The following is an 18,655-nucleotide window of genomic DNA, read 5'->3' as shown; positions in this document are numbered from 1 at the left end:
ACAATTCTAATGAATGGAAAGGCCCAGGGAAGATCATAGGCATAGATGGCAAAACAATTATTTTGCAACATGGTGATCAAACTGTTAGGGTCCATTCATCAAGGATAATGGGTACAGGTTACAAATATTCAAATTTAAACAGAGCAGACACACATGACGAGGAACCAGAGTCATCTGGTATGCATGTGTTACAGAACTATGAGGACCAATTAACTGATATAGACAGGGTTTCTGTGGAGGAACACAACACTTCTGGTGAATTAGAACAGGCTATTTTTCCGAAAGGGTAACTGCCAAAAGTTGGTACGAAAGTGACATACTTGTCTGAAGGGTCTAGTCAATGGAAGGATGCAATTAGTAGAGCAGGGAAGGCCACTGGAAAGTATAAACATTGGTTGAATGTACAGCATTCAGGGGAAGGAGTCAAGACAATGGATTGGGAAAACGAAGTTCAAAAATGGAGAGCATAGAAACGCAGTGCCAGTTCAGATAGTACATCGGATAGTGAACAGGTCCGCAGGAAAAGTTCAAGAACTATTGAAAGGACATCCCACAGCAGACGGGAAAGATCAAGCAGTAGCAGTACAGAACGAGATACCAGGCGGGAGAGGGGACGTAGTTTGTCAAGATCTCGGTACATGAATAAGACTACGAATTATCATAGGAGTAGAAGCCCACAAGCACATGAGATTTTGGTGGCTTCAAATAAATTCGATGAAAAAGTTGTTAAAGAAGCTTAGCAGCAAGAATTGCATAGTTGGAGTGAATTTGGGGTATACACGGAAGTACCGGATACGGGACAAAGAGCTCTATCCCACAGATGGATTTGCACGGAAAAGGTTCTTCTGGATGGAACTTATAAGGCAAAGGCCAGGCTTGTGGCAAGGGGATTTGAAGAAAACTTAGAAGATCAGGATTTAAGGAAAGATTCACCTACAGCAGGAAAGGTTATTTTAAAGATCTTCTTGGCTCTATTAGCCACAAAGGCATGGGAATGCAAATCTATAGATATAAAAGCTGCCTTTTTGCAGGGGCATCAGCTCCAGAGAGACATTTTTCTCTGTCCTCCTAAAGAAGCAGCTAACACAGAAGGATGCATCTAGAGTCTGGTATTTTTCGGTAAGGTCAGTTTTGTTAAAGTTAGGCTGTTGCCAGTTGAAAGCAGATCCTGCAATGTTTTACTGGCACTATAAAGGAAATCTTTCTGGCATTTTTATGATGCATGTCGATGATTTTTTGTGGGGTGGGACTAGTGATTTTGAAGCTATTCTAATATCTGGTTTGAGGAAAGAATTCAAGGTTGGAAGTCAGGCTTCCGGTGCATTTAAATATATTGGACTGTAATTGGACAGACTAAGTTAGGGGCAACTTTACGTCAGCAATCTTATTTGGAAAGCATCACCCCTATAGCAATTAGTCGTGGCCGAGTTTCACAAAAAGAGGCAACGGTTTCAAAGATAGAAAAAGAGCAACTGCGAAGTTTAATTGGGCAACTGAACTGGTTAGGTAGACAGACTAGACCGGACGTGAGTTTTGATGTCTTAGAGTTGAGTACAAAAATGAATGATCCCAAAGTGGAAGACATAATAAGAGCAAATAAAGCGTTGGCCAAACTAAAAATGCAGGAGTGTGATTTGAAGTTCCCGGTTTTAGGTGACCTTAGGCACTTGAAACTCATAGTTTATAGTGATGCGTCCTACGCAAATTTATGTGATGGGGTTTCAAGCGCAGGAGGTTTTATAATTTTCCTTTTGGGGAACAAAGGTAAATGTTGCCCACTTGTGTGGGAAACAAAGAAAATAAGGAGAGTGGTAAAAAGCACTTTGGCTGCTGAAATGTTAAGCCTTGTAGAGGCGGTGAATATGGCTTTTTATATAAGTATGATATTGACAGAAATTTTGGGATTAGGGGATTTGGGTAATATACCTATTGACTGTCACATTGACAATAAATCCCTGTGGGAAAATGTGCACTCTACAAAAAGTGTCAATGAAAAGAGGTTACGGATAGACATCGCAAGTTTGAAGCAGATGTTGGACAGAGGGGAAATAACAAAAATTAAATGGGTCGACAGGAGCTATCAACTGTCAGACTGTTTTACGAAAAGAGGGGCGAGTTCACAGAAACTTTTGGATATTGTTAATGAAGGGCGCTTGTTTCTGTGACTTTTTTTCTTTCTCGTCCAAACAAAAGAAAACATCATGTGTGTGCTTTTGAGTTTCTTAAAATTTTGTTTTCACCTAATTTTTTTTTCTCCAAGGAAGGGGAGACTGTTAAGTAATGGGTTAAGAGACGTTGCAATTAGTTGTCTCATTTATGTTAAGTATCCATTAATTGACACTGATATGTAAAGGGGCTTCAGGTGGCCTCTGTCAGGTGGTGTGTTGTTAAGAGCTTTGTGCAGAGGCTGTGGAAGTGAAATAAATGGTGGTTGGTGAAAAGGAAACAAGAACTTTCGACTCTTCATTTCACAGCAACTACAACGTCTAACATACATATGATAATGTCTAATGTTAGGGTGTTAGGGTCCTTTTTGCTCATTCCCTGCTTATTCCCTTATTTCCTCTTTCTATTATTTTTGCCATTGCAGTTTTGATCCATGGGTGATTCATGGACATGTGTCTTCAAGGAAGTCTGTATCGTTAAATAGCAGTGGCCTATGTCTTTACTACAAACAGAAGGTTCCAGAAGGCTGTACTCTTTTAGGCTTCTGATTGAAGACTGGCTAGTGGCAGTGACGACTCAGTTTGATTAATTTGGCTGGTAACAAATGAATGGGCCCAAAAGGCTGTGCTCTACCCAGTAACAGGTAGTGATTCTACTGGTATCCTACTGGCCTGTTTTCAGAGTCATGAGGATCCATTTTGGTTTCACTTTAAGTCTGCAGCCTGGATGAAAGGGTCTAACTTACTCTCTCCAAGAATATCCAATTAATTCTCTACATAAGGCCACTGTGAAGGCTGACACTATCTGCAACAGGTTTGGGTGCAATTCTCTTGAAGCTACAAAAAGTTAAATCACAAGCTGACAGCAAGGTTTAACGTGGAATAACGTGTCTATACAGAAAGATATAGGCCTGAATGTGAACCTCAAGCTGAAGGCCCAGTTTGTTAAGAAATAAAGCATCTCTCCAGAAAGCATGCTGCCAGTGAGTACTAAATTTTCTAACCTGTGGGTACCCTAAATGAATGTCTGCAAGGAACAGCATTACCAGCCGCAAATCAGAGGCTCTGATCAACCAGCGATCTATGAGGAAAGCCTGCTAACGAACCATCATTTGAAGCAAAGACTCTTATCTTTTGACCTTCATCCTAATTATTTTTACCCCTTTCCCCCCCCCCCCCCCCCTCTGTGTACGTCTGCCTTATGTTTGTGAGTAGAGGTTGGGACAGTTAAAGTGGATAGTAGATATTAGCTTGTCGTTCACCAAGTTGTACTTACTGCATATTTCATGATAGCTCTTGGTATAAAACAACAGTTATTGTATTTCAACTTACAAACCTTGTAACTGTAATTATTGGGCAATCAAAGGTCAAAGACTTCGGGAATTTTTATTAGAATTATTCGTTAATTCACTTGTGTTGTGGCTCCAGGGCACGTGAGGCTGGAAATGTCTGCGTACTTGTCCAAGATGGCGTAACACAATTTGGGGGCTTGTCATGGATCATTGGAATGGTAGATGGTAAATTTGGGTTACATTGTGAATCAAAAGAGACACCAGGATTGTAGTGATACCAGGGCCAGGATTCTCCCCTACCCGGCGGAGCGGGGGGTCCCGGTGGGATGGAGTGGCAGGAACCACTCTGGCGTCGGGCCGCCCCAAAGGTGCGGATTTCTCTGCACCGTTAGGAGCCAAGCCCTTACCTTCAGGGGCTAGGCCCGCGCCGGACTGGTTGGCGCGCCGCCGGCCGGCGGGAAAGGCCTTTGGCGCCATGCCAGCCGGGGCCGAAGGGACTCCGGCGGCTGGCGGAAGTCCGCGCATGAGCGGGAGACTCAGCGGCTGCTGACGTCATCCCCGCGCTTGCGCAGGGGGGGGTCACTTCCGCATCGGCCATCGCGGAGGCTATAGCCGAGGCGGAAGGAAAAGAGTGCCCCCATGGCACAGGCCCGCCCGCGGATCGGTGGGCCCCGATCGCGGGCCAGGCCACCGTGGGGGCACCCCCCGGGCCAGATCACCCCGTGCCCCTCCCAGGACACCGGAGCCCGCCCGCGCCGCCAATCCCGCCGGTAAGGTAGGTGGTTTGATTCACGTCAGCGGGACTGGCATGACAGCAGCAGGACTTCAGCCCATCGCGGGCCGGAGAATCAGCAGGGGGGGTGCCCGCCGACAGGCGCAGCGCGATTTCCGCCCCCACCGAATTTTCGGTGCCAGAGAATTCGGCGGCCGGCGGGGGCGGGATTCACGCCGCCCGCCGGCGATTGTCCGACCCAGCGGGGGGGGGGGGGAGAATCCCGTCCCAGGTTTATAGTGATATAACAGGTTTATAGTGATATAACATGTTGGCTCTGGAAACTGCTAAGAACTTTCTTCGGAAGACCAATCTTTGGATTATTTGAAAGTGCTTTGAAAAGATAAGCAAATCAAATTGGTAGCTGCATTAGAATTTGAGGTACCCACTAGAGCTAAGTGGGTGGAGGTAATTGAAGCGATTGTTCAACATTAAGTTTGAAAGAAATACCGGAAACACGACCTGGGTCAAGGCAATAATCAGTAGAATTAGCTAAAATCCAGCTACAAATGAAAGACATGGAGCTGAGGGAGAGAGAAAAAGAAAACAAAATGGAACTGAGGCATCAGGAAAAAGAAAGAGAAAAAAATGAAATGAAAATCGCTGATTGTCACAAGTAGGCTTCAAATGAAGTTACTGTGAAAAGCCCCTAGTCACCACATTCCGGCGCCTGTTCAGGGAGGCTGGTACGGGAATTGAACCCGCGCTGCTGCCTTGTTCTGCATGGCAAGCCAGCTGCTAAACCAGCCCCAGGCTGGAAATGGAGATGGAAATGAGGGAGCTGGAACGAGAGAGGAAGGAAATAGCACGAGAGAGTTCCAGATGAAGGCACTGGAAATTAGTGGGAAGCTGCCAGAAAGTAGAGGGGAGCTTAAAGCTAGACATAGACAGAGAAAATACAGTGCAGAAGGAGGCCATTCGGCCCATCGAGTCTGCACCGACCCACTGAAGCCCACACTTCCACCCTAACCCAATAACCCAATAACCCCTCCTAATGGACACTAAGGCCAATTTAGCATCCACCTAACCTGCACATCTTTGGACTGTGGGAGGAAACCAGAGCACCCGGAGGAAACCCACGTGGACACGGGGAGAACGTGCAGACTCCACACAGACAGCGACCCAGCAGGGAATCAAATCTGGGACCCTGGTGCTATGAAGCCACAGTGCTAGTCACTATGCTACCAGGCTGCCCTAGAACAGAACCCAGAGGCGATACGTTTAAATTTATACAGGCCCTCCCAAAATTGTATGAGGAGATAAAAATCTTTTTTAAGGCTTTTGAGAAAATAGCAACCTATATGGAGAGGCCAGGAGAAAAGTGGACATGACCCATGCAGACTAAATTAAGAGGTTTATTCACATAACCCAGAGAACCCAGGCAAAGACACAGGCTGCTTGCCCCCACACTCCTATATATTTCAAACAAGTCCCACATCTTTTTCGCAGTTCGTAACATCTGTTCTCACTGACCGAGAGAGCCTGCTGCAATGTTCTCTGTATGTACGGATGGCGATGTCTTTGTCGTTGAAGTTATCAGAGAACATACATAGAACATAGAACATAGAACATTACTGCGCAGTACATGCACTTCGGCCCTCGATGTTGCGCCGACCTGTGAAACCAATCTAAAGCCGATCTACAGTATTCCATTATCATCCATATTTTTATCCAATGACCATTTAAATGCCCTTAATGTTGGCGACTCCACGACTGTTGCAGGCAGGGCATTCCACGCCCCTACTACTCTCTGAGTAAAGACTACCTCTGACATCTGTCCTATATCTATCTCCCCTCAATTTAAAGCTATATCCCCTCGTGCTAGCCATCACCATCCGAGGAAAAACGCTCTCACTGTCCACCCTATCTAATCCTCTGATCATCTTGTATGCCTCAATTAAGTCACATCTTAACCTTCTTCTCTCTAACGAAAACAGCCTTAAGTCGCTCAGCCTTTCCTCATAAGATCTTCCCTCCATACCAGGCGACATCCTGGTAAATCTCCTCTGCACCCTTTCCAATGCTTCCACATGCTTCCTATAATGCGGCGACCAGGACTGCACGCAATACTCCAAATGCGGCCGCACCAGAGTTTTGTACCGCTGCAACATGACCTCATGGCTCCGAAACTCAATCCCTCTGCCAATAAAAGCTAACACACCGTACGCCTTCTTAACAACCCTATCAACCTGGGTGGCAACTTTCAGGGATCTATGTACATGGACACCGAGATCTCTCTGTTCATCCACACTACCAAGAATCTTACCATTAGCCCAGTACTCTGCATTCCTGTTATTCCTTCCAAAATGAATCACCTCACACTTTTCTGCATTAAACTCCATTTGCCACCTCTCAGCCCAGCTCTGCAGCTTATCTATGTCTCTCTGTAACCTGCAACATCCTTCCGCACTGTCCACAACTCCACCGACTTTAGTGTCATCTGCAAATGTACTCACCCATCCTTCTCCGCCCTCCTCCAGGTCATTTATAAAAATGACAAACAGCAGTGGCCCCAATACAGATCCTTGTGGTACATCACTCGTAACTGAACTCCAGGCTGAACATTTCCCATCAACCATTGGCTAGCTGTCTTCTTACAGCTAGCCAATTTCTGATCCAAAATGCTAAATCACCCTGAATCTCATGCCTCCGTATTTTCTGCAATAGCCTACCGTGGGGAACCTTATCAAACCCTTTACTGAAATCCATATACACCACATCAACTGCTTTACCCTCGTCCACCTGTTTGGTCACCTTCTCAAAGAACTCAATAAGTTTGTGAGGCACGACCTACCCTTCACAAAACCATGTTGACTATCCCTAATCAAATTATTCCTTTCCAGATGATTATAAATCCTATCTCTTGTAAACCTTTCCAAGGCTTTGCCCACAACAGAAGTAAGGCTCACTGGTCTATAGTTACCGGCATTGTCTCTACTCCCCTTTTTGAACAAGGGGACAACATTTGCTATCCTCCAGTCTTCTGGTACTATTCCTGTAGAGAATGATGACACAAAGATCAAAGCCAAAGGCTCAGCAATCTCCTCCCTAGCTTCCCAGAGAATCCTAGGATAAATCCCATCCAGCCCAGGGCACTTATCTATTTTCACACTTTCTAGAATTGTTAACACCTCCTCCTTATGAACCTCAAGCTCGTCTAGTCTAGTAGCCTGTATCTCAGTATTCACCTCGACAAAATTGTCTTTTTCCTGTGTGAATACTGACGAAAAATATTCATTTAGCACCTCTCCTATCTCCTCGGACTCCACGCACAACTTCCTACTACTGTCCTTGACTGGCCTTACTCTTACCCCAGTCATTCTTTTATTCCTGACATACCTATAGAAAGCTTTCGGGTTATCCTTGATCGTACCTGCCAAAGACTTCTCATGTCCCCTCCTGGCTCTTCTTAGCTCTCTCTTTAGGTCCTTTCTAACTAATTTGTAACTCTCGAGCGCCCTAACTGAACCTTCACGTCTCATCTTTACGTAAGCCTCCTTCTTCTTCTTGACAAGTGATTCAACTACTTTAGTAAACCACGGTTCCCTCGCTCGACCACTTCCTCCCTGCCTGACAGGTACATACCTATCAAGGACACGCAGTAGCTGTTCCTTGAACAAGCTCCACATTTCAATTGTGCCCATCTCCTGCAGTTTCCTTCCCCATCCTATGCATCCTAAGTCTTGCCTCATCGCATCATAATTGCCTTTCCCCCAGATATAACTCTTGTCCTGTGGTATATACCTATCCCTTTCCATCGCTAAAGTAAACGTATCCGAATTGTGGTCACGATCGCCAAAGTGCTCACCTACCTCCAAATCCAACACCTGGCCTGGTTCATTACCCAGTACCAAATCCACTGTGGCCTCGCCTCTTGTTGGCCTATCTACATACTGTGTCAGGAAACCCTCCTGCACACATTGGACAAAAACAGACCCATCTAAAGTACTCGAACTATAGCATTTCCAGTCAATATTTGGAAAGTTAAAGTCCCCCATAACAATTACCCTGTTACTTTCGCTCCTATCCAAAATCATCTTTGCAATCCTTTCCTCTACATCTCTGGAACTTTTCCGAGGCCTATAGAAATCTCCCAACAGGGTGACCTCTCCTTTCCTCTTTCTAACCTCAACCCATACTACCTCAGTGACGAGTCCTCATCAAACGTCCTTTCTGCCACGGTAATGCTGTCCTTGACTAACAATGCCACACCTCCACCTCTTTTACCACCTTTTACGGCTTTGTAAATGAACAAAACTGTTTAACTAAAACACTAAAGAGTTTCTATGATGACTACTATGATTACAGTTGGATTCTATGGCTAAACACAAATAACTATGATTAACTAGCATTAATTACTATTGACTCAGGAGCTACTCAATATGCGACTGGACTCTACGCCTGCTATCCACGTTCTGCCTCACGTGTCTGTGTTCCAGTAATGCTCTCCTGTCACTACGCCGCCTGTGGTCAGATGCTATAATTGTAATCTATACGTACAGGCATGTGTGTCTGTGTTCCAGTACTATGCTCCTGTCGCCACACCACCTGTAGTTGGATGCTAGAATTGTAAACTATGCATGCAGGCACTCATCTTTATATACAGTTTGGTTATTATATTATATACACAGATGATTGTTCACATATCATCATACCTGCCTGCACTTCATTGTGACAGGATTGAACATTAGCAGGAAATCAAGTACATGAGGAAAAAGTAATTGTTAACAGTATCAGCTCACAGTTGGACCAGGAAAGATCAGAACCAGCGCCATTTATAACTGTCCTTAAGAATGTGGTAGTAGGGCTGCATGGTGGCTCAGTGGGTTAGCCCTGTTGCCTCATGGCGCCGAGGTCCCAGGTTTGATCCCGGCTCTGGGTAACCATCCGTGTGGAGTTTGCACATTCTCCCCGTGTTTGCGTGGGTTTCGCCCCCAGAACCCAAAAGGTGTGCAGGCTAGGTGAACTGGTCATGCTAAATTGCCCTTAATTGGAAGAAATGAATTGGGTACTCTAAATTTATATATTTTTTTAAAATATGGTAGTACTCAAGCTGCCTTCTTGAGTAATGGTGAAGGCGTTTGCACAGTACTGTTATATGCTGTGAGTTTCTGAATATTGTCCCAGCAACAATGAAGGAGCAGGGATTTATTTCCTTGGCAGGATGCTGTGTGACTTGGAGAGGAACTCGGTGGTGATGTTCCCATGTGTCTGCTGCCTCATCTTTCTGTATGGCAGATATTTTGGCGGATTTAGTAAGTACTGTTGAAGAAGCCTTGGTAAGTTGCTGCAGAGTATCTTGTAGATCGTACACACTGCAATCACACTGCACTGATGGTGGAGGGGCAAACATTTAAGGTGATGAACATAGTATAATGCCAAGAAAGCTTTGTCCTTTGTGTCGACCTAGAGGTTGGAGCTGCACTCATTCTGGCAAGTGGATGAATTCCATTACACTCCAGACTTGTGCCTTGTACATTGTGTCTGCTTTGCGAATAAAGAAGGTGAGTCATACTGCACAGAATACTCAGCCTCTGAACTACTCTTGTATCCACGGTATTTATATGGCTGGTCTAGTTTAGTTTCTGCTCAACGGTAACCTCGAGGATGTTGATGTTTGTGGGGTTCGATAATGTAATGCCATTAAAAATCATGGGGAGATGATCATTGACTGGTACTTGCAAACCATGCATGTTACTGGTTATAAATCAACTGAAAGTTGTTTTCGTCTTTCTGTATGTGAGGATAGACTGCTTCATAATGTGAGGCATCGCGAATGATACTGAACACCCTGCAATGATTTGCAAACATCCCACAAACATCCTTATGATGGGAGGAAGGTCATTATTGAAATAGCTGGAAGTGGTTGCGTCTAGGTCACCACCCTGAGGAACTCCTGCATGTCCCAGGACTGAGATGATTGACCTTCCTTTATGCCAGGCATGACTCCAGCTGGTGGAGTATTCTCACTGATCCCCAGTGACTGGAGTTTTACAAAGGATCCTTGAACCAGACTCAGTTAAATGCTGCCTTGATGTAAAGGCAGTGAATCTCTCATTACCTCTGAGCAGCTCTTAAGTTCATATTTGGACCAAGGTCATAATGGGCTCCACCTAGAGCCGGATGGTACTGATGAAACCAAAACTGAGCATCAGTAAGAACTTTTGAAAAAACAACTCACATTTCCAGCATTCATATTATTTTACTTTAGTCGACAAAAACATTAGGATAGGTAACCAAAGGTTTGCTCAAAGAGTTAGTTCAGAGGAGTATACCCATTTTCCTTCCTGTCTTTTCCCCCCTTTAACCATTCTACCGCTAGCTTCTTTGGTCATTAAAGATTTATTTTACTTAAAATAAATCTACCCACCACAATAACTATCTACAATCACCGTCCCCATTGGGACAACAACATGCTGGTTCCTGTTCAAGGCACCTTTTATGCTTGGTTTAACAAGCCCTAGTTGAGTGGGCCTCCGGCCTCTAACTGGAGAGCTCGTACTCCAATGAGCGCCTTGGGCAGGTCAATAATGGCTTCCGAGGGCCGTGGGTATCATGACACCCCCTCCCAATCAATTCCACACCCAGTCTTGGCAGAGGAAAATGCACCCTGACAATTATTGATATGACTACTTGCCTGAATATTGCTCCAAGGTTGAGAACTGGACCAAAAGGCTTGTTAGGCACAATGGTAGTTCCAATGCCAGTAGCTTGCACGTGAATACTCCTTGTATAGCTGTCCTCTACCTCCAAGTGCACCTTGTCTTCAGACCAGATTGTGTCATCAAGATGTGCCACAACATTTAAATCTATGTGTTCAAGAGGCGGGATCACAATTTCACTGGGTTCCAAATGCCATTTAGGGTTTTCTAGAGTCTGAAATTAGTCAGATAAGAGACAATTTATTAATATCAGAAAAAACAAAAAATCTGAAATCTGCAAGGAAACATTAAAACTGTATCGAGACATATAAATTAAATGAGAAACAACAGTGTTTGAACTTGTTATCAACTTATGAATTTGTTACCACTTCCATTAAAACAGCAGATAGCTAAATTCATATCATCATCATATAAGTATTCAGCTACTAGTATTGCCCAGGATTGCTTTGAGGCTCTAAAGTCTTAATTAATCCAACAAATTTGTAGATAGACAATTAGAAAACTAAACTGCTCATGTAAAGCACAAAATAAAGCTAAGTTCATCTGAAATTGTGAATACCGCACTGAGTTTCCTAAAGATAAAATGTATAGGGCTGGAATTTGCAGTCCTGAAAGTTAAATCGGAGAAAGAAATGGCAATAGGAGCATGGTGTCAGGTGGTCTGTCCTCATCTCCAGCTCTGCAATTTTCAACAGTGTGGGAATAGTGGTGGGTGGCAGGGAAAGGTGGGAAGGGGTCAAGAAACCCCACATTCAGCTGTTTAGAAGTTGGCAGCAGCGTTGTGAATTTCTGCAATCTTCAGCGAGGTGCATGTGTTTTGGACATCTTTCTAAACCATACCAGATGAGTGGAGACATGTACAGATGTGAGCAATGATTTGAGGTGGGAAGTGTTTCCCCTTTTACAGCTCATCACCAGATGTAGTCGCCTAAGTTATATCTGTATTTCCTAAAGTGAGTGATGTCAGTACTGTGATTGGAAAACATAGTTGGTCATTTAACTATGGTTACAAGGTTGCTACTTCTGACAACTGGAAAGATCTCAAGTGAAAGAACAGCATAGTAAAAGTCATAAAAGCCTCGCGGCTTGGGTCACTGTCTGTGCAGAATCTGCACATTCTCCCCGTGTCTGCGTAGGTTTCCTCCAGGCGCTCCGGTTTCCTCCCACAAGTACTGAAAGACGTGCTGTTAGGTAGTTTGGGTATTCTGAATTCTCCCTCTGTGTATCCTAAGAGGCGCATGAGTGGACTAGGGGCTTTTCACAGTAACTTCATTGCAGTGTTAATGTTAGCCACTTGTGACACAAATAAAGATTATTATAAAGATACAGCAGAAACGATTATCCACTGGATACAGTGCTATTCTGCATTTCACAATATTGATTGACAGATAGCTCTTAGCTAAAGGCGCTAATCGATTCCACACAGCAGCATTTGTTTACACAGTTGTTCGGGGGAATGTGAGCTTGTTTATTTTCACAGAATTATGTGGCTGGATTCTCCGTTCCTGAGACTAAATGTTGATCCCGGGGCAGGATTTGTGAACTTTCACAATAGCCGAACCTGGACTGATTCAGCGACTGATAAGGGACGAGCATCAGTGCCACGTGGAACATAAATGATTACAATGAAAAACAGTGCGGGATTCACCGGGTCCGTGATTGATACTTGGGAGGCTGACAAGCTGCAGCCGCATATACATATTACACTCCCCACACACACTTATTCCAGCCAACAAGATAGCACTGGTTGTGCTGGAGCGCACCCATACAGCTGATGTGTCAGCTGGGGCCAGAGGAAACCTGGCGGGGGGGGAGGGTAGCTTGGGGGAATCCATACGACTCGTGGCCCTAAGTTCACAGTGAGCTGTCAGCAGCATGCACAGCTTCATGGTTGCCTTTCTGTCTGCGGCAAAACCTCCTCCCTCTCCCTCAGCAGCCACGACGCCGGTTTCACGATTTTTAAGCACAAGTGAATCGCGCCATTGGGAACTCGGCCGATCAGAGGCGGAGAACCGGGAAGGCCCCAGAGAATACCGGGTCAGGCCTGCTAACGAAATGCAAACTGTGTTTACTTATGTGCGTTCCAGACCACATTGACGGCACTGTCAAATGGGTGTCAAATTGGCACCCATCGCGATTTTAGCGTCAGAGCCTATTCTCCGCCCAATCGCATTTCCCGATTTTGTTGTTAACCAACGGAGAATTTCGTCCACAACCTTCTAAAGAGGGCAATGTTCTTTTAAGTGGCTATCAGCTAATATTTATTTATTTTGAAAGAATTATGAGCTTTTTAAAGACTTTTCATAAGTGCATAAGATATAGAGCAGAATTATGCCATTCAGCCCATCGAGTCTGCTCCACCATTCTATCATGGCTGATCAGGGGTGAAATTCTCCGGTATCGGTGCGATGTCCGCCGACTGGCGCCCAAAATGGCCCAAATCAGTCGGGCATCGCGCCACCCCAAAGGTGTGGAATCCTCCGCATCTTGGGGGGCCGAGCCCCAACCTTAAGGGGCTAGACCCGCGCCGGACTGATTTCCGCCCCGCCAGCTGGTGGAAAAGGCCTTTGTGCCCCGCCAGCTGGCGCGGAAATGACATCTCCGGGCGGCGCATGCGCGGCAGCGTTAGCGGCCGCTGATGGCATCCCCGCGCATGTGCAGTGGAGGGAGTCTCTTCCGCCTCCGACATGGTGGAGACCGTGGCGAAGGCGGAAGGGAAAGAGTGCCCCCACGGCACAGGCCCGCCCGCGGATCGGTGGGCCCCGATCGCGGGCCAGGCCACCGTGGGGGCACCCCCCTGGGCCAGATCGCCCCACGCCCCCCCCCCCCCCCCCAGGACCCCGGAGCCTGCCCGCGCTGCCTTGTCCCACCGGTAAGGTAGGTGGTTTAATCTACGCCAGTGGGACAGGCATTTTAGCGGTGGGACTTCGGCCCATTTGGGCCGGAGAATCGAGCGGGGGGGCCCGCCAACCGGCGCGGCGCGATTCCTGCCCCCGACGAATATCCGGTGCCGGAGAATTCGGCAACCGGCGGGGGCGGGATTCACGCTAGCCCCCGGCGATTCTCCGACCCGGCGGGGGGTCGGAGAATCTCGCCCATGTTCCTCATCTACAATGCGACAGACCAAGAACTGGACTGCAAAATCAGCCAACCATCTCTTCCCAAGAACACATGACCTAGGAGCGGGTGTAGGCATTTCAGCCTTCCGAGCCTAAACACCTTCAATGTGATCATGGCTGAACCCATCATGGCCTCAACTCCACTCCATACGTTTCAACCCATTACCAATTAAAAATCTGTCTAACTCTCCATTAAATTTACTTACTGTCCCTGCATCCACCGCGCTCTGGGGTAGCGATTTCCACAGATTCAGACCCCTTTGGGAGAAGTAGTTTGTCCTCAAATCTGTTTTCAATTTGCTACCTCTTATTCTAAGATTATGATCCACATTTTAGAATGCCCCACAAAAAAGGAAGCATCTGCTCCACACCTACTCTATCCATACCTTTTAGCATCTTGCATACCTCTATTTGATCTACATCATTCTTCTAAACTCTAGAGAGTATAGGCCTGAACTGTTCAATCTCTCCCCTCGGGGGATTCTCCAGCTACGCCTGCCCAGCGACCGGAGAATCCTGCCCGAGGTCAATGGATTTCTTGCTGTCTCGCCCGTGGTGTTCTTGCGGCGGACGGGGCTGAAGAATCCAGCCCCTAATCTATGGAATTAATCTAGTGAACTTCCTCTGAATTGCCTCCAATGCCACTACACCTTTCCACAAATAAAGGGACCAAAACTGTGCACAATACTCCAGGTGCAGTCTTACCAATGCCTTGCATTGTTATGTTGGATTTGCCAACTGTTTGGGGTCCTTTAAGAAATCAACTGAACATATATTGGAAAATAAAATGATTCTTAGAAATACGAGTCTGCAAAAGTATAATAAACTTATAAAAAATGAGTGAATTATTGAACCTTTAAGGTCATGGTCTGCAGGTCATGTCTGCAGATATTAACAATGTTTCGAAGAATGTAATGTATGAGCCCTACCTAAAGAAACAATATGAAGGCATATTCAGCAAAATTGCAACAATCTAGTAATATAGTAAGACTAGAGACTTGTCATGACGCAAATGCTTAGATCATGAGAACGCACATGGGAAACTATACTATGTCCGGGGAACTTCTTTCCTTCGCGCCAGGCCCCTGTAGGGCTCTGCCATATTGTCCGGGGGCCAGCACGGAGAAGAGAACGCTGGCTGGAGCGGCGCCAACCCCTCCGGTGTCCACCTAGCCCCCGAAAGTTCAGAGAATTCCTTACTTTCGGGGGCTGATGACGCCGGAGTGGTTGGCGCCGGTTTTCCCGCCGGCATGGGGACTTAGTCCCCAGAAGGGAGAATCCCGGCCCTTATTTTTGGAAGAAAAATAAGAGATCCCACAGTTGCAACAGCATTTCCTTACCTTTATACTCAATTCCTTTTGCTATAAATGCCAACATTCCATTGCTTTCCTTATTTTCTGCTGCACCTGCATCCTCATTTTCTGTGACTCATGCACAAGGACCCTCAGATCCCTCTGCATCGGAGCACCCCAAAGTCTATCCCCATTTAGATAATAAATTGCTTTTCCATTTTGTTTCGACCATAATGCATGACCTCACACTTATCCACGTTAAACTCCATCTGCCACGTTTTGGCCCACTCTTCTAACCTATCTATATAAACATAAGAACATAAGAACTAGGAACAGGAGTAGGCCATCTGGCCCCTCGGGCCTGCTCCACCATTCAATGAGATCATGGCTGATCTTTGTGGACTCAGCTCCACTCTCCGGCCCGTACACCATATCCCCGAATCCCTTTATTCTTTAGAAAGGTATCTATCTTTTTCTTAAAAACGTTTAAAGGAGCCTCAACTGCTTCACTGGGCAAGGAATTCCAGAGATTCACAACCCTTTGGATGAAGAAGTTCCTCCTAAACTCGATCCTAAATCTACTTCCCCTTATTTTGAGGCTATGCCCCCTTGTTCTGCTTTCCCCGACCAGTGGAAACAACCTGCCCGCTTCTATCCTATCTATTCCCTTCATAATTTTATATGTTTCAATAAGATCCCCCCGCATCCTTCTAAACTCCAATGAGTACAGTCCCAGTCTACTCAACCTCTCGTCATAATCTAATCCCCTCAACTCTGGGATCAACCTAGTGAATCTCCTCTGCACTCCCTCCAGTGCCAATATGTCCTTTCTCAGGTAAGGAGACCAAAACTGAACACAATACTCCAGATGTGGCCTCACCAACACCTTATACAATTGCAGCATAACCTCCCTAGTCTTGAACTCCATCCCTCTAGCAATGAAAGACAAAACTCGATTAGCCTTCTTAATCACCTGTTGCACCTGCACACCAACTTTATCCATTTATAAGGTTCTTATTTCCTCATTGCAACTTACTGTCCCACCTATTTTTGTGTCATCTGCAAATTTGGCTGCAGAACCTTCAATCCCTATATCAAAGTCGTTAATATAGATTGTAAATACCTTGGGCCCAAGAACCAAACCATGTGGCACCCCACTAGCTACATCTTGCCATCCAGAAAAAGACCCATTTATCCCAACTCTGTCTTCTGTATGTCAGCCAGTCTTCTATCCAAACTAATAAATTACCCCTAATCCCATGTGACCTCACCTTGTGAATCAACCTTCTGTCTAGCACCTTGTCAAATGCCTTCCAGAAGTCCAGATATATTACATCTACAGGATCCCCATTATTCACTGCTTGTTACATATTTGAAGAACTCAAGCAAATTAATCAAACATAATTTGCCCTTCATTAAACCATGTTGACTCTGATGCATGGCACTTTGGCTTTCCAAATGTCCTGATATTACGTCCTTGATAATTGATTCTAACAATTTCCAACTATATATGTTAAACTAACTGGTCTGTAATTTCCCACATTTGGCCTCCCCCTCTTTTTGAAAAAGGGTGTTACTTACGTTAGCATTTTTCCAATCCACTGGAACCTTTTCCATGTCCAGGGAATTTTGGAATATTGTAACCAATGGATCCACGATCTCTGCTTCCACTTGCTTTAACACCCCAGGGTGTAGGCCATCAGGCCCTGGAGACTTGTCTGCCCTCAACCCCAAGAGTGCGTTGAGAACCGTTTCCCTATTGATGCCAATTGTTCGAAGTTCCACCCTTTCTATTACCTCTGAATTGCCCGTTCCTATAGGAATGGTACTAGTGTCCTCCACTGTGAAAACTGAAGCAAAGTATTGATTTAGCATCTTTGCCATTTCTGTGTTCCCCACTATTAGCTCACTGGTTTCATCTTCCAAGGGATCAACATTCACCTGAGTGACTTCCCTTTTATGTGCCTGTAGAAGCGTTTGCTATCTTTTTTGATATTCTGCGCTGAGTTTTTTTCATAATCTACCTTAGCTCTTTTTATTACTTTTTTAGCATCCATTTGTTTCTGTTTGAAAGTTTCCCAATCTTCAAGCCTTCCACTGGCCTTTGCAACATGATATACCTTAGTTTTTGTCTTTATAATGTCCTTGACATCCTTTCATAGCCATGGATGTTTTTAACCCCTCTTCCCAGCTTTCGTCCTCACTGGGATATATTTTAGTTGTGAGGAATTGAGTATCTCCTTAAACTGCCACTGCTCATCAGCTGTCCTACCTTTTAGCCTTCCAGACCAGTCTATATTAGCCAAATCTGTCCTCCAGCCTAAACAAATTTCCTTTGTTTAATTCCAGAACACTACTGTGGAACTCCACTTTCTCCAACCCAAACAGAATTTTGAATTCTACCATACAATGGTGACTATTCCAATTGTGGATCCTTAACTTCCAAACTTATTATGGGACCAGTGAGATCTGTTCATAGTGGATTCTAGGTTAGTGGATGCGGGTAAGAGGGAGTAAGGGTGAAGTAGGGGAAGGAAGATGAACGTTACGGGAGCTTTACACTGATCTGCAGAACCGAGTTGATGTCTCTGTGAAACGGTGTAGGGATTTTAACCTGGCCACTTCGGCATTAGCCCACCTCTGTCTCCGGGCTATCCTAAACTCTACTGGGAGAAAATTCTGCCAGACAGAACAGCTGGCACGGAGATGCGATCACGTCTTCAGGAAACTTTCTGACTTCTAATTTCAGCGTCCATGAAGAAAACCCGGCCCATACACTTTGTGTTACTGGGAAAGTCAAATTGTAATCTATAATCAATACAAACAAACAGAAATTTTGCCTGCTCAGCATGACTGTAATTTCGCTTTTATTAACATGATTCATACATCCAATATATTCATTCGTGCTCGAGAGGTTAACATTCAGAATTGGAAATCATGATAGAATTTAACAGTTTTATGGCATTATATACACAGTCACTGCTGAACTGTTAACTTTGAGTAGTGATGCATTCTGGCAGGTGGATAGAGACAGGCAATATAGATTTAGCTACACAGTTCAAAGAGTGTGTCAGAATAGAGGGATCCCAGGGTCCATGTGCTTAGGTCTTTCAAGGTTGCTGGATATACTCAGAGTGATTAATTAGCAGAGCATTTGGAACAAAAACAGAAAATGCTGGCTAAACTCAGCAGGTCTGGCAGCATCAGTGAAGGTCATATAAACTAAAAATGTTGGGCGAAATTCTCCGTTATCGGCGGAAAGTCCGCCGATCGGCGCAAAAAATGGCGCAAATCTGACTTGCGTCACGTCGGAAAAATGGGTCGATAGCCTCCGGCCCGAAATGGGCTAGCAG

The 18,655-nt window shown here is 45.3% G+C and overlaps 1 protein-coding gene across 1 annotated transcript in view; it reads right to left on the bottom strand.

Moving 5' to 3' along the window:
* hydin (HYDIN axonemal central pair apparatus protein) overlaps window positions 1–18,655 on the bottom strand; it is a 1,604,351-nt gene that overhangs the window by 930,000 nt on the left and 655,696 nt on the right. The window contains exon 20 of the mRNA XM_072518656.1: window positions 10,867–11,105. Coding sequence (XP_072374757.1) covers window positions 10,867–11,105 — 239 coding nt within the window. The remainder of the gene's footprint in view (window positions 1–10,866; window positions 11,106–18,655) is intronic.

This window comes from Scyliorhinus torazame, chromosome 10, assembly GCF_047496885.1.
Source record: "Scyliorhinus torazame isolate Kashiwa2021f chromosome 10, sScyTor2.1, whole genome shotgun sequence".
Taxonomy (NCBI): domain Eukaryota; kingdom Metazoa; phylum Chordata; class Chondrichthyes; order Carcharhiniformes; family Scyliorhinidae; genus Scyliorhinus; species Scyliorhinus torazame.
Note: the sequence above shows the minus strand (reverse complement) of the source record. Positions and strands in the feature narration are given on the sequence as shown.